Source organism: Halichoerus grypus, chromosome 9 (genome assembly GCF_964656455.1).
Source record: "Halichoerus grypus chromosome 9, mHalGry1.hap1.1, whole genome shotgun sequence".
Lineage (NCBI taxonomy): Eukaryota > Metazoa > Chordata > Mammalia > Carnivora > Phocidae > Halichoerus > Halichoerus grypus.
The window spans coordinates 73,975,504-73,997,404 of NC_135720.1; the positions used below are offsets into that span (position 1 = coordinate 73,975,504).

The window sequence follows — 21,901 nt, forward strand, 5'->3', positions numbered from 1 at the left end:
TTTCCATCGCCGTTACCTAGCCATGCTTGCTGTTTTGCAGGATTCACCATTGTTGATACGAATGGGGAGGGTGGAAAAGACTTTATACAATTTTTTTAGAATGATTCTTAAATGACTTACCTCTTCGATGAACATCACCAGGAATTCAGAGGTGTGAGATGGAGACTATGCATCTCTACTCCGTACGGAGGTTGAGATGCTCATGCTACATTTAGGAGGATGCATGGCCCGGGCTCCAGTTATTCTATACTCCTCTTAGTGAAGGCATGTGGGAGAAAACTAATGGTCATACCTTACCACGCCTCCGACAGAAAAGTGACGCCATTCTGATACTAGAATGTGGTCAGTAATAGAAAGAAGATCCCAACAAATCTAAATTAAACAAAGCCTGAAACCAATAGCAAAAAATGTGCAGTGTGTATTTTGCAGGTTTAAGACAATTCAGGACAGTAAAACAATGGACTATAGATGTATATATAGATCTCTCTCAGGCACCATAATCAATATGAGCCAACAATATTTAAACTTGATTCAGGCCACATTCAGACATTTGCTCTTATTTACAAATATTTAAATTAAATACAACCTGAAATGTGTTTTGTTACATACAAAAAAGAAAAGAAGAAACTATACAACTCAGAGCAATGTTTTAGTTTTAAATAATTACATTTACATCTAGTTAAATGGACCACTTGTAATGCCTCAAGTTTTTATCACCCCTTCCAGAAAATCTTTTTCTACCATCTCTTCTATTTTTTGCCTGGCTTTGCTGGAAAATGGTTTGTGGTTTTCCAGTTTCATGTCCTTGTTAGGGAAGGTGTTTGAGTAGAGGATGGGGCTCCCTGAGTGTCCTGCACACCGGCTGGTGACTTTGCTGTTGAAGACTTGGCTGAGCACATTGAAGAATGGCAGGAGCTGCTCGATACTGCGCACGGCGCAGATGGTGAGCAGCAAGTGCCCCGGCTCCCAACCCAACGTTCTCCCTGAGTTGTCTTCCTCCGGATTCTTCTGTAGAAAACACAAGGGGATTGTTATACAGATGAATACAGTCCATGAGAACATTTCAAAGGGTATAAACATCAGCCACAGTTAACAAATACAAATGATGACATTAAGTCTCCATTCCAGACTTGATTAAACTCCTGCTTCTAACTGAAGCCTCTTCGTGCCAGTTATGAAGTGTGGGTAGAAGGGTCCAATGCTGTAGTCACATTTTCCAGCTGGAGTGCATAAGTACGCTTGTTAGCAGAATTGGTTTTGGAGAGGGAGAGTCAAATATTAACAGTTTACGTTGTGCTTTGCATATACTCAAAAAGCTCCCAGATTTCTGGACTCCCGCTAAGGTGACCCAGGACTAAGTCACAAAGTAACCACAGAAGAAGGTTAGGAAGAGACAGCAGCCTTCTCCACGTCACCACTAGTAAATCAGGTAGTTCCCTTCTAGCCAAATGGCTTAAGCTTGCCACAGTGTGGTAGCAGGCTTCCAAGTGAATAACTCAGTACGAGAGAAAGGAAAGGAGCACTCAGGAGAGACGCTGCCATCTGCTTCTTGTGTTAAACAACACGGGGAGGAAAGCTGGACCTGGGGTCAGAATAACGGGGTGGGTGTCACGGCTCTATATTTACTCACTGGGGGACATCCTTGGGCAAGATACAGAAAGGTTCCTCATTTTTAAAAAGTGGGGAAACAATCTATTTTCCAGCAGAGAAGTCAAATGAGAATGTAGGTGAAAACTGTCAACTAAATGTAAATGCAATTAAAATAATTTGTGTACCAAGAGGCTGGTTTAAGAAGCCAACTAGATTATATAAAGATGTAGACATCAGTCTATCTAGGAAAAGTTACGAGAGAACTGGAGATGTCTGAGTTTGGGCAGAATCACAGATCTAAAAACACAGAGTGGAGAGAATGAAAACAGACATGGACTGGATAGAAAATGGGAAAAAAATCATCAAGGGGGACTTAAAAAGCAGAACTACTACAATCTGTCCTATTGGTTAACAAATGGAGTTTGCCTTCTCAGAGCAGATGTTTCTTTCACTGTTAATCTAATTTTTAGTAACACTAGTTTCCTAGTGGAGAAAGCAGATGCAAAATCCAGCTTGTCATGTCTGATCACAAGCTTTGTTTGCTTATTTAAAAATGAAATCCTGAGAAAGGAAAATAGATTGAAGTTAAAATAGGAGCAAACAAAAAAAGATCATCCAGTTCTTTAGAGCCAGAAAAAAAGAAAAAAACAGCAATTCTTTAACCTCCAATCTAAAATACAGGATATAGAAAACCTCTTCCTTTTGCTTAACTAGAACACTGGCTTTAATGACAGTCCCGGGACCGACTTTCCCATCACTGACTACCATTCGGTGGCTGACCATACCACCTTTCCAGTCCCCTAAATTAAACTGCAATCCAAAAGTAATTAAAGGGTAAAGAGATGAATTTATCCTGAGGGAAGAGGCATAATATGCTTGAACCCTCCATACAACTAGTTTCCAAATGTAACTGAGGTGTAATCTTTTGTTTATATTCCTGCCAAGATGTACCTGTAAGAGAGGGACTTTTACTACTAAGCTCTTGACTGATAAAGAGTGCCCTTGTTTTGGTGTTCTGCTCTTCATCAGAACTGTAACACCTCCTCAATAATAAATAAAAAGTCAGACATGTTTCCATAAAAATGATTTCTCCTTTCACTTCACCAGTCTACACTTGAAGACAGACTTCCTTCCTGTTTACCTCTCTTGTACTTGTTGAGGTCCAGACCTGGGTTTGTGTCTCAGTATTTGGTCCAGATGTGGCAACTTTTGCTGCCACATCACAAGCATCAAAAAGCCACCCTCACCTGATGCTTGGCCATCTCCAATCCCTCCAAAATCACTGTCTTAAAGTCCTCCTCCTTGTCCTGTGGAAGGAAAGAGGAGAACTCATAGCCTTTGTTCCAATGACAAGTATGCTTGGCCATGAAGACCTTGTTTAAAGTGTAGAAAATGCTTTCTAATCAAAACTGTTTTCTTATTCTGCGGGACACGTTTTCAGCAAAAGGCTGTCTTGTTTATCCCTTAGATACAGAGAGGGGTCTTATAAAAACGGTCAATACTAATGAGATGTAGGGATGACAGAAAGTGCACGTGCCTGGGGTCATATACATCATCACATGGCTTCTGGATTTATCGTCACGATTATTTTTTCAAACCCTGTAATATCAAAGTGAGAAGTACTCAAGTCCTATCCTAAACTCTGGATCCAACTTTCATCTTCGTCTCTGCCCTTTCACTTAGTTCCTAAAGAATTTTAAAATCAAGTTCCTCAGATCCTTCAAGCACAACCTCCTCTTTAATCACTTTCCTCCATCCCATTGTTTGTGGAATGTGGGTTAGTTTAGGGGCGGCTGCCTGATTAGGGGACCCCAGAAGACTGGAAAATTTCTGAGCACTCAAAGCACATACTGCAAACCCCAAAAGCACATCCCCAAACTTTACATTTTTGAAAAGAATAAAAAAATTTAAAAATTTTGTGTTGTTTTATTTTTTGTAAGTAATCTCTACACCCAATGTGGGGCTTGAACTCATGACCCCAAGATCAAGGGTTGGATGCGTGACCGACGGAGTCAGCCAGGTGTCCCTGAAAATTTTTTAATGTTAAAAAAAGACAAAAGATTTGGAATAAAGGCTCACTGATGAGCATGCCAAATTCATTATTTTCTGGGGCAAAGATCTCTAGCCTGATGCATACTGAAAGATATAAAGTACGTAAGACAGGCTATAAATACACTTTACAAATTTTGTCTTATACTTAAAAAGAATGCAATACCTTTGCCCTTTTCCGAAGAAGTTTTGCTAGTCGAACCACATAAGGTTTAAATTCTCGTTGGTGTATGCCCTGCCTTCTGACTTCCAAACCAGAGTCATCTGAGGCTTCTGGAATAAAGGCCCATCGGTACCTATGTATAGAAGAATTTCAACACTGCTAAGACAAGATGCGCCATGTAAGATGAGGCCACATGAGTGCAGTGGAAAGATCACGACCCCACAACTTAAACAGATTCCAGTGGCAGCTGTGCTGCTTGCAGCCCCGTCACCCAGGGCAGGATTCTTCACCTGACCCTTTTCTTCCCCATGAAATAAAGATACTATTAACTACCTCATAGGGTTGTAAACAGTAAATAAGCAAAGTGTTCATTTTTGGTCAGGAGCATAAAGCAAGTAATTGAAATGACTCCATCCTCATTTGTTAATGGGCAAAATCTCTACCATGTACTTGGCCAGATGATCCCACACACACAAGGAGGCAAAGAAATAAAAAAATTAAGTAGGACTTCTTTCATACCTCCCTTGTATTTGTTTTTATTTTCGTCTTCAATAAGTGAAATTAATATCTGACTATGGGAAAAGTTCAAACAGTATAAAAGGACATAGTAAAGAAAAGTGGTCTGTCTCCCTCCCACCACAGGATCCATTAATAGCACGTTTCCTGTGTGTCCACCCAGGGTTCATGAATAGGGCACATCTGCCCACAACCATCCTCCTCCTTTTTAATGAAGTTAAAAAAAGCATGACTATTGCTTGTTCTGATTTAATTAGATATCTTGGAGATAATATCCTCTAAAAACCCCATTCTCTTTAACAACTACACAGAACTCCAGTGTTGGAATGAACTGAATTAACCCGTCCTAGATTGTCCCATTTCTTGCTATTACAAATAATGCCACAATGGCTACCCTCACGTAATGCTGACTTCTGTACACGTCTGACAGTATAGCGATAGGGTAAGTTCTTGGAAACAATTACTGGCTTAAAGCGTATCTTGAATTTTGGTAAATATAACTTCCTTGGAGAATTACTGGACGGTATCTGTGTATGCTTGCAACTAGAATAGTGCTTCTCTTAAGGTTACAGAGAAATATACTTTTAGATCTTTACCATTATGATGGTTATTTGTAAGTGGAACTTCTGAGTATGGCTTTTCCAGTGTTTACAGGTCATTTCTTTTCTATGAACCATTTGTTAACTGTCAATGGCTCATTTTCCTACTGGGTTACTGATTTTTACATATTAAGCAAGTTCACAAATATCCTTCCCCAACTCATTGCTGCCTTTTCCACTTCATGGTAGTTTTTGGTCACACAGAAACCTTTAAGATTTTTTATGGTTATTAAATATCTTTAACTTCTGAAATATATATCATGTGTAGAAAGATATTACTCTTTCAAGATTAAATTCTCCATGTCATCTTCTACTACTTTATAGATTTTTAAAAAACAGTAGTTTAAAAAAAAATTAGTACTTTTTTTTTTAGTATTACAGCCTGTTTCATCCCTTTTCTTTAGTAAGGCTGTCCTAACAAGTAAACAGGATGAACTCATTTTGGTTCTGATCACGGAAGCCAAAAATCAGTACCATGAGCATACTACTTAATGTTCTTCCTAGAGCCCCAAAGACTATAGTTCTATCACTTTTGTGACGATAAGCCTCCTAAATGAATTCTGGCCACTTTCCAACAATTCTGCTTAGGGTCCCTTTCTGAATTTCTTCAGGAGTAACATCAGTTTAAAGATACGTGACTCCTCAAATTTATTAAGAAGTAGGTGTACTTTTCAAATGGAAGAAAAAAAGGAACTAGAAATAATCTATAAAGAATTTCTAGTTCTTACTATTAAATTTAGTGAAAAGTAAGCTTGTGAAACAGCACTTTTTAGAGACTTAAGCATGTCCAGTATAGAAAGCAGATTCTGGTAGCTTACTCTTTATCCTATTGATAACTCCATTCCAGAAGAAAAATAAAACACATTATATATAAAAACATATTTAATCATATGGATAAATTCCCAAGTTATCTTAGCCACATTTGATAAAACAATCTTATGTAGTTTGCCTATTAAAAAATTTAAATATGAAAAGCCATAATGAAAGATTTTTGAACACTTATGAGAATTTACTTCTATTAAGTTTCTCCCTAGTCCCCTCTGCTATCATCTCTCCAGTTCAGTTCACTATCATCTGAAATGAAAGCCTCCTTGATTCCAGGCTTGCCCATCTCCAGTCCTCTGTCCAAACTATGCAGCCAAAGTAAAACTCCTAAAATGCAAGTCTGGTAACATCACTTCATTCCTTATTATGATTCAGTGGGTTCCCGCTGTCCTTAGGTTCAAGTCAAATGCTCTAATACAGCTCACAAGGCCTTACATTATTCAGCCCCTTTCCAGCCTCTTCTCACAACATTCTGCTCCTACAATATTGATTCCTCAGCATTTCACACAAACCAGGCCCATTCCAACCCCCCAGATTCCACGTGTGTCCCCCTTGTTCTTCACCATGTCAGGATAAATCTGCACTGGGGCCTAAAGCTAGGAGGGGGTCTCTGCTGTATGACCTCAATAGCCTCCTGCATGTCAGCTATCAGAACACCCAGCACGCATTCAACTGGACTGGAAGCTGCTGACTCACATATCCCACTGCCTCACATACGGTAGGTATTCAGTTTGTTAACTAAATGCTGTTAATTTATCCACAGCAACCATTTACTTCCAGTTAACTGTTGCACTCCCCCCAAAATATTTCAACTTACACAAAAAACTTTTAAATTAGTCCTAGATGTCAGTTACCAAAGCAAATGCATTTTCAAAAATACCCATTTAAGATCCTTGCTTTTACTTACATCTGAAACTGAGGAAGATTTTCGGAGGGCAATGCCAGAGCCAAATCCAAAAATTTGCAAGCAGAGAGATAGAGGTTTAACCACCGCTGGCTGTTATATGAAGTAGAAAAGCCATTACCTCCTGTGTAGGTTGTCTCCAGCCCAGCCACAGAGGGGCCTGAAGTCCTGTAAGCAGCAGACAGTGATGTCAGCAGTTGCACCCATTTCCTAACAGGTGATTCCCAAAGTGCCAGCTAACAGTTCTCATTCCGGTACGTGTACCAGTAACTGCTGAGCAAGGTCATGACTAAATTAATTTTGCTGTTTTCCAATAAAAGCTTCCCCTCCCCCCACCCTTTTTTAGGCGGGGTGAGAGAGTGAGCAGAGGAGGGGCAGGGGGAGAGGCAAAGAGAATCTCAAGCGGCCTCCAAGCCCAGTGCAGACCCCAATGTGGGGCTCGATCTCAGGACCTTGAGATCGTGACCTGAGCCAAAATCAAGAGTCGGGGGCTTAACTGACTGAGCCACACAGGTGCCCCTAAAAAGTTCACTTATGTTGAAAATGTAAAAATAGTACAGAATAACTTAAGTTACACTCAAGAAATATAAAAATACAAGCTGTAAAACCAACAGACCTCCCTATTACTCGATGTCTCTCTGTAAAGATTGGCGGGGAGGTCTTTCTATAAAAACAGTTATTAGGACTGGTGAATGTTTTTTTTTTTTTTAATAGACCTAGCACTGAAGAATAAAATATATTCAAGACACATGGTGTTAAAGGAAACTTTTCAATTTATAAACTTACTTGTACAAAAGTTTCTACATATATAAAAAAATTTTAGTCATATTAGTACATTACCTGTACTAAAAAGAATAAAGTGTAGTACACTGAGATCATGCTGGAAGATCTGGATATATGGATACGTTATTTACAGGTTACCTGACATGATAGGTTTTGCTGATGTTTCAGGGACAACATATGACCTACCAAAACCAACACGGCTCAGGAGCTGAAATAATATTGCTTTAAACTAAATTTGTCTCGAAGACAAAGGCCATGCGTGTTGATAGTTTAGTCTAAAATGGTTAAGGAATAAATGACGCTATATTATATCCAAATATGATCATTTGGATCAATTATATCCAAATAACAGATGAATATACAAAGTATTCATATAAACACCCAGCATGCATTCCTAGTTGTAACATTCTGGATGACTTTAGGATACTGAACTCTCCTAGTTGTAACATTCTGGATGACTTTAGGATACTGAACACTGACAAGAAAATATGGAAATGTATTACATATTACCGTGAAATATCTTCATCAGCAGTGAGTTCCTGCTCCATCAGTAAAAATACCTGTACCTGAAGACCATGAAATTCATGTTAAATATTTAAACTTGATATTTAATGTTTCTTTCAAGTTCTCTTTAGGATATATTTTCATTAAACCAAAAATAAATTTTAGGGTCCGATCAAATTAAACCATACCTAGTTTCTGAAAGTTAAACTGCAAAGTTAGCACAGAGCCTTCCTAATAACTTGACCGACCTGGGATGAAGCCAGGCTTTTGTCTGGTGATGATGGAACATGGTTACAGTTACTTTAAAAAAATATTAAAGCCAATGTCTTTGTGAGGATTATAAAGGCTTGGGTTTTTGGAGTTACAGATTCACTTCCCTTTCTCTACTCATGTCCTCTTCCCCAGCTCCCCAAATCACTCAGGTGAGGGCGATGGTATGGTCCAGGGAGGAGAACGGATGGGTGTGGTGGGACTCAGGAAGGCTGACTGTTTGGGAGATTACAAAATCTATGAAAGTCTCCGTAAAGGAAGCTTAGCTCGGGGAAGTGCTGCCCTTCCAGAGTGAGCACGTGCCTCATGGCAGCTAACCCAGCGAAGCCAGCTCGCAGTCCTCCAGGGGCACCGCTACAGCGGCCTGCACCAGGCCTGGAAGCCATGACCAAAAATTTGGTGTAGAAGAGAAGACATGAAACCAGATCAGACAAAGTAACGATTTCCAAGGAAGTTTCAGCTGTGTGGAGATGGAATCTGACTAGTTTTACCATTTTCTTTTTTTTTTTTTTTAAAGATTTTATTCATTTATTTGACAGAGAGAGAGAGAGAGAAAGCACAAGCAGGCAGAGAGGCAGGCAGAGGGAGAGGGAGAAGCAGGCTCTCCACTGAGCAGGGAGCCCGACGTGGGGCTTGATCCCAGGACTCCGGGATCACGACCCGAGCCGAAGGCAGCCGCTCAACCGACTGAGCCACCCAGGCACCCCTAGTTTTACCATTTTCAACTGTAAAAATTGTCAGTAACAAGCTTAATGAGAGTTCGGTTCTTTTCCAAGATTAATTTTTATCCAGTAAGCCTGTTGATGCTAATCACACTGTTTTAACCTCAGGATTAAAATTAACTCACAAGTTCTGTAATCATGGTAGGCCAGAGTGAGGTAAGATGTTGTGGAGACATTCTTAAAAGTAACACTCTGAAAAACAGGAATACTTGCGAGTGAAGAGTTGGCACCTGGGGCAAACGGAGACTCTCAACCAATCTCTCTGAAAGACATGCAGTGTATTTTCAATAGGTTAATAGTGACGATCATTTTCATGTAAGCTTTTCCATATAAGCTAGCCTACTACTTCTCGAACTATCTGGTGAAGGATCAATTTAAAAAATAAATTTCCAAACTGTTGCAGATTGTTACTTTAATAAAATACAATAAAAATGAATTACTAGAAAAAAGTCAAAGGAAGATATAAAATACAGATGCCATTTTCTTATTAGATTCAACAGATTCTGTCAAATTTTCATAAGTAAGTTTAAAATGCTTACTCTAAATTTCTGTACTTATCATGGACGGGATAACAGCCTAGTACTGGTCCAGAGACCACACTTTTGAGTAGCACTGATTTGGTCAGCTTTAAAAATAAAATCACATGATAAATAGTGTGCAATGTTGCCTATCAGACACTCGGTAGAAAGGGTTAGGAAAGATGCAGCCATTTATCTTCTGAGAGAAATGATCTCACTAAAGAGATGACAACTGTCCTTCCCAGCCCAGTCCTCAATGGTGGCTGTTGAAGCTGGTGGCTGCAAAAGTGCACGAACCTGGGTATGGAACAATTCTGCCCCAGGCCAAGTTCATCTAAACCCATTTGGTAAAGCTGATAATCAAAAACCTTATGCAATCCCCCATACAAACGACAGATCTCAAATGTTACTTCTGGCCAAAATGTCTCGGCTCTGCCTATATTTTAGTTCTCCTTAAACAGCCCCTTATCCACAATAAAAAAAAATCCCACTAACATGTCTGCCCGCAGCAAAATAGTCTTATGCCTCATCTTTAAACATGAATTCTTTAGGAAACTCAAACCAAACAATAAATAGAGACCATATTTAGGCAAATACTATAAATTCAGTGCTTGATGTTTTTTTACATGCTGGTGATGGTAATTTTTGTTGATTCTGCAGAACAGATTTCTGTTTCTACAACATTCTCCATCCACCTACACTTGGTATATTTCACCCCAACTTATAGCTTAAGGAAAGTATTTCCTAAGGAACAAAAAAACATAGTTTGGAAGACAGAGAAAATAGGTTTTCACTATTTACCTTGTATATCTGGAAGATATTTCTGGTACTGGTCAATTTCACTGCTAAAAATAGCAAATGCTAATCTTTTGAGAAGCATGGCTCTCTGCTCTAGCTCCACATCTCGGTTTGCAAAGAGGTTAAGGGAACTGCTCTGAGCCACAGCTACACGAGCTGAAAGAGGAACGCAAGCGAGAGGTTGTGATACACTCCTGCAGTCATTTGCAAAAAGATTATTCTCTCATCTGTTTTTAAAAATGGCTAGACACCCTGTGACTTCCAAGGGTGGGAGGAGCTTGGGGTAGAGGATTCCCGGCTCTTCTCTGGGGCAGAAGGGCTGGCAAACAGACCCAGCACAGGGGAGCAATTGTGAATGTGGAGAGAGGAAGATTTAGAAAATTCCGAACACCAACAATGCCATTTTATAAAACCCTTTCACATTTCATGCCATCTGCCTAACGCCTCATTGCTTTAAAAATAATATCTGGCCTGCCCTTTGTAATTTTTGTTCCCTGCATGGAATGCTTTGTCCCTAGGCCTTCCCAGGGTTGGCTTCTTTAGTTTCACCTCACCTGTCAGCTCTTTAGGTGTTACTTAAAATATATCATATCACCCTACTTTCTTCACAACTACTGACTCCCTGAAATAATCTTATTTATTTGATTAAGGTTAGCATAATGGCCTAGCCCATTTTTGTCTTTTAATAAATATTTGTTGAACAGATGAATTTGAACCTTAAAACAACCCTGTGATGATCAGAGGACAGAGAATATGCTGCCCCTTTTCCAGATGGGAAACTACAGCTTTTGTTCAAGAACTTACACGAAATCATCAGACTTATCCTGCTTTAGTGCTAGTCATTAGTTTAGTAACTTTATATTTAAAACAAAACAAAACAAAAAACAACCCCAGGGCACCTGGCTGGCTCAGTCGGAAGAGCTTGTGACTCCTGATCTCAGGATGGTGAGTTCGAGCCCCATGTTGGATGTAGAGATTACTTAAAATAAATAAATAAAATTAAAAAAAAACAAGAAAACCCTTTTTTCAGATGAAATACTATAGGAACCCTACTATATAAAACCAATCAAGACAGAGTAGAAGGCAGGTAGAGAGTGATTCTGATCTTCTCGGTCCTTCTTTTTCTTCCTTCAGAGGAGATAAACAGAGCCCCAGCATTTAGAGTGACTTGTCTGACAGGCTGAACCCAGCTGTCAGCCCTTCCCTGCCCCCTCAACTTGTCAGTCTTTCATTCATTTAATCACTTCTCATGGAGTGCTCACGATGTGTCAAGTGCTATGCTGTGTGCTGGGGGAACAATTTAGACACAAATTAGACATGACCAAACAGTTCTACTGATTATTTATCACCTGTTGTCCTCCTTACATCTTTTAAAAAGACTTTATTTATTTGAGAGAGCAAGTGAGCGAGCGAGAGAGCGTGAGCAGGGGGAGGGGCAGAGGGCGAGGGAGAAGAAGACTCCCTGCTGAGTAGGGAGCCTGACTCACCCAGGATCAGGACCTGAGCCAAAGTCAGACCCTTTAACTGACACCCAAGCGTCCCATCCTCTTTCAATTTTAACATTCCATCCCTATAGGATATTAAGTATAACTTGACAAAGAGCTAATTCAGTAGTTTCTAGAGAAGAACAAGGTAAACAATAAGAATGGGTCATGATCAGGAAATACACTGCTTAGGCTTCCCATAATACTCACTCATCAAATCTCTAAATGTTGTTTTATCATGTGTCATCAGATTGTCCATAATTGCTCTCCAACTGAAAGAAACAAGGATTACGATACGTAATTAAGATTTTGTTGCTGCTACCATTAAAAACACAGTGTTCTACTTTGCAGGACAGTCGCTGGTTTCAGTGAGATGCATTATCACACTGAATGAAAGCAAGACCACGACTTACTGATTAACACAAGAGGCATCCATCTGAAAGAAACTGGGATCCATAAAGAGGTCAAAGGCTTCTTTTTTCCAAGCTCTCCGTGTGTACTGATACCCGCTAAGACTGCTAAGCAGCTGGACACAGGCCCGGTAACTAGGGGCATTATGCGCACTAGGAGGAAGGAGAACCAGAACCACTTTAACCGATATGGTCTAACTTGAATCATGTGATTCATATATGTTCACATTCACCTAAAACGATGATACGAAATGAAGGCCCCATAACAGAAATAATGTTTTTCTTTAAAAATCATTACAATTCAAACCAAAAATAATGTCATTTTGTGGTAATTCCAAAAACGGCAATAAAGGAACACAATTTGTTTCTAATAGGCTTTGAATTAAGAAAACTACTTTAATAAGAGTACCTGTGATTTCGGAGGTAGGGCACAACATAATGCATAATATTTACAAGTAAAGGAATAACCCGTTCCTTTTCATCACTATAGAAAACCATATCCAAAAGATGAGCCAAAACCTAAAAAACATAAAAAATGAAGTATAATCTAGCAGCTAAAACTGACAGCATTTGGAGGTGGGTTTCAGTCTGTAAGTCGAATACATAGAATACCTTAAAATTATAAAAATCTAAAATCAGATCTCACTAAGCCATTTTTATATGAATGGTTTCTGTCACTCTTTGTTTTTTGCCCACTATAAATATAGGAGAGGAGTATGAGCAAATTTTTACTATTTCCATCTGAGATAGCGAAGTATAGAAAAAGAGATCAAGAACCTTCTAATGTGACAGTGAGTAAACAGTGAATTAAAGACTAGACACTCAGTATTCTCTTTCTCTGATGGTTAAAAGAGGGCTTGAAATAAACTAACCAAATGAAACGAGCTGTTTAAGTCCCAACTCTATCAATTAATAGCTCTTTGGCCTTAGTCATATTGTTCTAATCTTTATGAGACTTTGTATCCACAACTGAAAAGGGGAAACAAAAGTGACCTACAAGGCTATATAACAGGATATTAAAAAAACAGCATGTCAGAGGATAGATCTAAAAATATTTGGTAAACTGTAAAACATTTCAGTGTGGCAAGCATCATTAAGCATCATTATACCACCTCTAACCCTCCTGATCATACTGTGATACAAAAGCACTTTTCTTTTTAAAAATCATACTTAAAAAAACAGTGCATGGGGAAGGAAGCAATATCTAAAGCTATCACTAATATTTAACAAACTAAATAGTCTGAATACAAAGTCAAAACTTTATTCTTTATAGTGATCTCTAGAAGTACAAAATGGTTTTTCAAATTAAAAACTCCTCTGTCAGAATTACCTGCTAATACTGAATTGTGACACTGTTTACTTGGAAGTTCATGTGAAAAAACTTGATATTTACCTCAGAAAGTAATGTCAATGCATGGACACTATATACAGAAGGAGTTATGTTTGAAGTTTCCATTGCAGGTGATAACATATCTAAATAAGAGAAAAGACAGGTCAAGGTACAGTTAGACCTTTTCCCCGTAAAAAAAGCTACCTGCTAACATGAGAAAGGGATGATCTTATGGTGCTTACAGTGCTAGTTGCCAGGATTTCGTAGTAAACAGGTGCCTATAAATATGAACCCCAATGTTTGAAATCAATACCTTCAACATCAGATTCCAAATTGGTTCCATCCACCATTATTTTGGGAGAAGGCTTAACTTCAAGATTTCGTCGCAGCCATGTTGTCTGTTCCAAAGAAGAACCAGCAATGGCACCAATTGCATCCACTATTTTATGAGTCACGTCCTAAAGAAACAAGGAAAAAAAACACTCTCTGTATATGTGTGCATGTGCGCACACACACGTGCTCATAACTTCAGAGATGATCTTATTTAACCTTATCTTTTTAGAGCTGAGGGCACCGAGACACAGAGTTTTGGCAACGGCCCTCAATTCAGAATGCCTTACCTGAAGGTCTCTTTGGTCTTTTTTATTTTCCAAACTAGGGTTTTTCATAATAAACTCATTCAGAACCCTAAAAGGGCCAAAGGGAAAAAAACAAAACAAAACAGGAAATATCAGTGTAAAGGAAATGATGCAATCTGATTTCTCCCAGTGACCAAGTGGCTTTGTGTCCTCAACTTCTATTTTATGTGTTTAATGAATGTATGAGTATCCTATGACTCTGTTGAAAGGAATAAACATATGCACAAAAACACATGTAAAGGATGTTCCTGACAGCTTATTCATAAAAACACCAAATTGGAAAGAACCCCAAAGTCCAGCAACAGAAGAGAATTTGTAGCATAATCATACAGTGAAATACTGAACAGCAATGAAACTTAATAAATTATAGCTACATGAGATTACATGGATGAATCTTATAAACATAAGTTGTGTGAAAGAAGCAGACACAAAATAAAATATTTACATATACTTAGAGTTCAAAAAAAAAGGCAAAATTTATCTGTGGTGTTAGAAGCCAGAATAATGGTTATCTTTGGGGAGAAGGTTCAGACAGTAATTGGGAGGGGAACTGAGGAGACATATGGTGTTTTATTTCTTAATTTAGACTTGAATTATATAGTTGATGTGTTCACTCTAATAACTTGTGGGGTAGTGTACTAATTATTTGTATATTTTTCTGTTTGTTTTATATATCAACAAAAAAGTAAAAAAAAAAAAACAAAAAAACCCAGCAATTTTAAATTGTAACAGAAATGGCTTCTAACCCTGTGTGTATATAACAGATTAAAAATACTTCATGAATGAAAGAAAATTTCAACTTCTGTTGTTTGCTAAAATTCCACTTGATATTTACTCTGACATTTATCTTTTATTAAGATAAATTATATGCATAATTATTTCCAAACTAACATGTGAGGTTATTTTGAAAAGCAACCTTCATATCAATTTCTATTTTATAATTAAGAATTTTTAGAACATCAGTGGAATGGTCGGTAGTAAACAAACACACAACCAGAAATTTAAAAAGGGAATTAAGTTTCTAGTCTAACTGAAATGTCCAACTTTTTACTTAAACAATCTGAGTATATACACTTGAGAAGGAGGTAAGATCCCTTATTTTCTGAGAAATGAGAAAGGAAGAAAAAGCAGGTGAGGAGAGTTTCCTGTGGGGAAGCTACAGGTGACAATAAATAGCTTTAATTTCTAATGAAATTAGGCAGCAGGGTTATTTGCTGATAACTCAAAGAACTGTACGTATAGTCCCTCTTTGAGCCTTAAAATAACTTAGGTAGGTAGGGCAGGCGCCATTATTTTTGCTTGACAGACAGGAAAATAGCCTTGGAGAGATTTACTGAGGTACCCAAGGTCACAGGGACGAGGGCTGGAGCTAGAGATTAGAAAAGAAGAATTAGAAATCTTCATGAGAGAAGAACCATGAGAGACGATGGACTCTGAAAAACAAACTGAGGGTTCTAGAGGGGAGGGGGGTGGGAGGATGGGTTAGCCTGGTGATGGGTATTGAGGAGGGCACGTTCTGCATGGAGCACTGGGTGTTATGCACAAACAATGAATCATGGAACACTATATCTAAAACTAATGATGTAATGTATGGGGATTAACATAACAATAAAAAAATTAAAAAAAAAAAGAAATCTTCATGAGTACGTTGTTTGATTTCTAGGATTTATATTTATCTTCTCAATCACTAGAACTCATACACACCAGTTATCTTTTGATCCAGGAATTGCAGACATTGAGTCGGCTGTTCTTTTCTCATCACATCTTCAACATCTAAAACTCCTTCAGCTTTTTGATTTAGATAATTTTCAAAACAGATAGTGTGAGGGACTGGGAATCATCATGATGCCTGAAATTCTTGGGCAGGAGCTCTGGCTCACTTTGGCTGGGCTGGGACCTCAGTGTTACTCAGCTACCTCAGCCTGACCTGCTCTCACCAAGCTCTCACCACGGTTTCTCTACCTCCTCTCTGCTTCCTAGTGCAAGTACATGCCCACATTTACCAGAAAACTTGAGGCCATCTCACTGAAGAATCCTCACCTTCCTTCTTCTCCACATCAAAATTTTCTAGACCATTGGTTGCCAAACCAGAACTGCTAGTTCCCATAAGGAAAATAAGGGTCGAAGCTAAGTCTTTGTATATAGAGTCACACATCTACACATATAAAATCCCCATCAGAACTATAGAAGTCAACCAAAAGGTCAAAGTTCTTTGGACTTGGTTGAATTTATATCCATTCAATATGAGAACATGTTGACTGTCGCTGGCCATTGAAGACCTCATTGGACTGTCTGAGGTAATGTAAAAAGGCTGGGGAAAAGTTTACTCTATTCCCCCCCGCCCCCCTTATATCTTAAGCAGTCCTTTTCAGTCCTTTTCAAACTTTAGTGTGTACTCACTCAAATCACTTGGGGATCTTGCTAGAAAGCAGTTCTAATTGGGGTGGTCTGGGGTAAAGCCTGTTTATGTTCAGGGCCCTGAACTCAAATGACTTTCCTCTAGGAAGTTCCCCATCAGCCATCCTACTCATCCCGAAAGTAACTACTATTACAAGTTTTATGTTAGTACATTTACATTTTGTATAAACATGCATTGTTTCCTCCCTACTGCCTCCTGCCTTTTTTCAGGCCTCATACCATATGTCTAGTTCTATACCTTGAGAATTCCATGAGAAGACAGTGATCGCGTGGTCACCCAAAACATCTGTTATTCAGCAATTAGGACAGTGATCATTATTCTGTTCTTCAAAATAATATTTTTAAGCGAAATTGCTTACCCAAGTATAAGAAACTGCCCTGGGGCTGGAAGACTCAGTTGTATAGAGTCTTTCAGAAGTATCAACAGTGATGCCCAGCTATCCACTAAATTGGGCACTGGAATTCTGCAAGATAAATATAGTTGTGTATATATAGAGAGAGGCACAGCAAACTTTAGTTTTCTTTATATTTTCCCACAGCCTTTAACACATTTTCCTACTAGTTTCTCTGAAACATTCCCTAAATTTGTATAGACTATGATAGGACAAAATTCCTAAATGCCTTATGTTTTCTATTAATATTATATATATTAAAAAAACCCAACACATTTAAAATATACAGTGTGACTTATTAGTACAGAAATTCTGCTAGAGAAATCCCAGTTTTAATTACATGGACTCTCAGAAGTAAAATACAATTGCAGTAAGTCTCAGTTTAATTACTGACATCATAGTCACTTGCTCTCGGTCCTGTCCTCTCCATTTATATTAGCTCTTTTTCCTTCACCTATGAGTCTTTATCTCATCGAAGGGAGAGTTACCAATCTGTCCTGAACCAAGTGGTCTCACATCTAGAGAAATTAAGATTATCTCTGTTTCAGTCTGGCCTTAACCATAACACCTCTATGTATCTAAGTTCAGACGTTAGGTAGTCCTTGCTCTAAATCACAGTTTAAATATACCACCTAACCTAACTTTATAAATGTTAGTCATAGATCACAAATTGATGCCAAGTTTGGTGATTAATATGGAACTGCCTTATAAGGGAGGATTAAGATTGAGGTCTTCAGTAAGAAGTTTATCAAAACTCAACTGACTTTTGTTCAGGGGAACACAAAACTGGAATACCAGAACAAGAAGATATTTTATCATCATTCCTAACGTTAAAAAAAAGTCAGATTAGATTACCACGTGTTCACTCATATCAAAGTAATAATGGATTCGGTGGCAACAGGCATGGTTTCAAGAGTTGGATTCAGCATTTCATTTATACTTAAATGATTTTCTTACAATTCATTGTTTCAGTAGCCATAGAATCTCTAATACACTTAGGTCTTTAGGTTTGCAGGATCTGCCTGGCTGGCTCATTAACATACCCATTGACTTGTATAAATATATCCACAGACAATGTTTCTAGCATTTGTTCTTTTAGTTTTAAAAGGAAAAATTGGAAACTTCTTGAAAGGATTCAGGTGCTTGTCTCCTCTATTCCCTGACTTTTACACATTACTAATGCAGAAAGGAGAGATTTATATCAGTTATCTTACCTTTGAATATAAGCATAGAAAAACTGAAGCATGCAGACTTCCAAAGAAAGATGTTTCTATAAACAAAAGAAATCAATTTTACATTGAAGAAAAACGCTGCTTTAGCTTTTTCATTGTTGCAACTACTCTGTACTTTACTGCCAATTTTTAATATAAAACATTAAAAGAAAACAAAAACACTAGTTTGTCATAAAAAATAAAGCCATGCGAACTCATTTAGTAGAAAAAAACTTAACCCAAGAGCTGTTTAAAAAGTTGAAAATGGAAAGAAATCAAAAGGTTCTCAAACCTCCCCCACAACACATCAAAAGTTGATACTCCAGCCATTATTTCTAAATGATCCATTTACTCTGTAAGCATCAACATCAGTTTTAATCAGCTTATACTTGGTTGGTGCTAGCAGAATTGGGTTGAAGATTTTTACAAAATTTGAATTTAAATCTATTTTACTACAAGTTTCTGCTAACTTAGTGTAGTTTGTTCAAATCTGAGACCAACTCCTAATAGCCTCCTAATGTAGTCTTTAACTAGAGAGAGTGCCGAGTGTGCTAATTTCTAACGACAAGTGTTTTCTTTTTTATTATGTTACACTCGGCACTACACTAAGTTAGCAGAAACTGGTAGTAAAAGAGGGGAGACGAACCATGAGAGACTGGACTCTGAGAAACAAACTGAGAGTTCTAGAGGGGAGGGGGGTGGGGGGATGGGTTAGCCTGGTGATGGGTATTAAGGAGGGCACATACTGCATGGAGCATTGGGTGTTATACGCAAACAATGAATCATGGAACAGTACATCAAAAACTAATGATGCAATGTATGGTGACTAACATAACATAATAAAATTAAAAAAAATTAGTAACAGGCAAGAAAATGATACTGATGTCCACTGACATTTACCAATTTGTTCCTTTTTAGTACCAACTATTCCCCTGAAGGTTCCCCTTTATCACACACAAAGAAAAATCCAGTATCTAATGGATTCAGAATTTAGACTCAGAGCAAAGAGGCAGCCGTTGGAAGGTGTGGTGGTGGAATTTGCTCGTTTTCATATCCTTCATGCCTAGTCCAATGTCTGGCACAAGCAGATGCTCAAAATATTATGCTGAATTGAGCTTTCACATGTAAATTTAAAATCCTATTGCAAATGCCGCAGGGGTAATGTTAGAATAGTTAGCATGTTAGAAGTTAACACGGATATTAGCTATTCACACATGCAAGTATACTCTTCCCATTGGCAACTCAAGAAAAAGATAAAATTTTAAAAAATAAACATTTTCAGATATGTGTAACAATTCTGTTTATTTTCTCAGAAAATATGACCTCTTAGTATTGCTGGAACAAAGAACAGAAGAAAGTAGAGAAGTCCATAATTTTACTCATTTGCAGACTTTTATATCTGCCTAATTAGAGACAATGTGCTGTGAGTAGTGTATTATTATTACTGTATTGTATTATTATTACTACTATATTATTATTCATTTTCTGTAGCCCTTGCAAAGCACGGGTTTGTACATGGTCAAGAAATGACATTGACTAGAACTAAGGTTACGGCAAAATTTTGGACATTCATTCCAGAGAGAAAGCAATAAAGAAGCTGTAAAATAATATAATAATAATAATAATAATAATAATAATAATAAGGCGGGGCGCCTGGGTGGCTCAGTCGTTAAGCGTCTGCCTTCGGCTCAGGTCATGGTCCCAGAGTCCTGGGATCGAGCCCCGCATCAGGCTCTCCGCTCCGCGGGAAGCCTGCTTCTCCCTTCCCCACTCCCCCTGCTTGTGTTTCCTCTCTCACTGTGTCTCTCTCTCTCTGTCAAATAAATAAATAAAATCTTTAAAAAAAAAAAAAATAATAATAATAATAATAAGGCAACAACTGAGGTCAGCCGACCTTGGGCTCTGGCTTGTGTGTTCTTCCTTTAAATGACCAGAAAAACCTCCCCTAAGAATTTGGTCATACAAGTCTGAACGGCCTTAGACGTTCACATAAGAGATCTAAGCAGTGAATGGCTCTTCACCGGCTATGGGAATGATCACAATAGCAGTCACTGCAGATACTGATAAATGTTTTGATTACGGTAGTGTGAGGCCAACATGCCTTCCTCTCTGCAATCTGTAAAAGGACAATGCTGTACAAAAAAATATCTTACCTCCCAGCATCATTTTTGAAACAGAATTGTCAATAAATGCAAAGAAAAGCTCTTCTTACCTTGTCCTTGGCTATGGCTGGGGGCTGCTTTAAAACTTCTTTCACGGTCTGCATAACGGTTTCTGCTCTCATGACACTGATGGAGCGAACCAGTTCTACTAGTAGAAGCTGTTCTTCACTCGCTGCAGGAATGACCTGGATAAACACATCATTGTATCTCTGTATGTAGGTGGGTACATAAGTCTTTTAAGAGAAGTCACAGAATTAAGAGAATATCTCATGGGCTCTTTTTAATATAAAGGACTTTGCAAGTCTCTTGATTAGGTAAAAAAATATATTTTTATCAATACAATGTATATACATCATTTCAAAAAATCAAATAGGACAATAAGCCTTACAAGAAAAGATAGCAGTGTCCTATCCTATATCTCACATTCCCAAAGCAACCCTGCTCAACTCTTAGCTCTTTTCTATTATTTGAGTCATACACAGCTTCTTTCCCATTTCATGATTTTTTTTTTCAATTTCCTACTGACTTCCTACATCAGAAGACAAAAATTTAGCTCCCCTACACTTCTCTCCCTACCTCCCAACATAGTTATGTCATAATTTTACTTAAATCAATATCTAATATTAATTAACTATTCACGGTTGTACTGTGTATTATACTGTCATTACATTTCTTTTACTTTTTCTTTTTCCTAGAGTTAATAAACTGCTTTATTTTTGTTTGGGTTTCTCCATCTCTATCATAAATTCATCCCCAAATTACTCCAACAACTGTAAACCTCTTATTACATATTCAAATATATTAGGTAATTAATCTTCTACCCTTTTCCTCCTGTTTTTTTTTTTTTCCTTGAGACATCTGTTAGAGGTCTTTATGCTCCACCCTGGGTTGGTACTCCCTAGGCTTGCTACAAAGTAACATCTGGATATCTTTTCTGTGACCATCAGTCTAGAAATTCCCTTTCCTTGTCTTCTGTGTCCAAACCCCTCATTCTTGGATCCCGTGTCTTCTTCCTTCTTGGTTTATTCCTCCTCTAATGGAGATGCATCTTCCAGTAGCCGAGAAAGGGTGAATTGATGGTAATACCTTTATAAAAAATAGATACTGCATGGTTCAAAATGCCTTGAGTGACAGTTTGACAGGATAAGGCATTATAGGTTGAAATTAATTTTCCCATCACAATTTCCAGCGCTGCTCTTGATAAGTCTTATCATGATTCCACTGAATAGGAACAGTATTTTCTCTTAAGATTTTCAGATCTTTGATCTCCAGTGTTCTGAAACTGCATGCTGATCTTTGTGTAAATCTCTTTTCATAGTGTCTGTGGAAACTCATTTCCTTCATTTCTGGAGAATTTTCTTGTACCATTTCGTTAATATTTTTTCCCTTCATTTCTTCTGTTCTTTCTGCAAAAAAGATACTGACCCTCCAGTAATCACTCTCCTAATTTTCTGATCTCCTTTCCCCTACTTCCCATATCTCTAAGTTTATATTTTATTTCTGGTATTTATCCACTTTCTCTTCCAACACTTGTACTGATTTTGTTTCGTTTCTGCTATAAAAAAAATTTATATCCAAGAAAAATTTTAATTTTTGCAAAGGTCTTTCTTAGAAT

General features: G+C 38.0%; 1 protein-coding gene across 8 annotated transcripts in view; it reads right to left on the minus strand.

Moving 5' to 3' along the window:
• Positions 1-395: 395 nt before the first annotated feature.
• DOP1A (DOP1 leucine zipper like protein A) overlaps positions 396-21,901 on the minus strand; it is a 105,917-nt gene continuing 84,411 nt past the window's right edge. For 3 of the 8 annotated variants that reach the window (XM_036101013.2, XM_036101014.2, XM_078055038.1), the window contains 16 exons: positions 20,337-20,471; positions 18,128-18,183; positions 16,881-16,985; positions 14,086-14,152; positions 13,779-13,923; positions 13,529-13,608; positions 12,545-12,654; positions 12,139-12,288; positions 11,936-11,997; positions 10,245-10,397; positions 9,051-9,187; positions 7,940-7,995; positions 6,650-6,814; positions 3,806-3,935; positions 2,838-2,897; positions 396-1,008 (listed from right to left, as the gene is read on the minus strand). In XM_036101013.2, coding sequence (XP_035956906.2) covers positions 703-1,008; positions 2,838-2,897; positions 3,806-3,935; positions 6,650-6,814; positions 7,940-7,995; positions 9,051-9,187; positions 10,245-10,397; positions 11,936-11,997; positions 12,139-12,288; positions 12,545-12,654; positions 13,529-13,608; positions 13,779-13,923; positions 14,086-14,152; positions 16,881-16,985; positions 18,128-18,183; positions 20,337-20,471 — 1,917 coding nt within the window. In that variant the 3' untranslated portion in view covers positions 396-702. The remainder of the gene's footprint in view (positions 1,009-2,837; positions 2,898-3,805; positions 3,936-6,649; positions 6,815-7,939; positions 7,996-9,050; positions 9,188-10,244; positions 10,398-11,935; positions 11,998-12,138; positions 12,289-12,544; positions 12,655-13,528; positions 13,609-13,778; positions 13,924-14,085; positions 14,153-16,880; positions 16,986-18,127; positions 18,184-20,336; positions 20,472-21,901) is intronic. The other 5 variants (XM_036101016.2, XM_036101017.2, XM_036101015.2 and 2 more) reach the window with 3 other exon arrangements.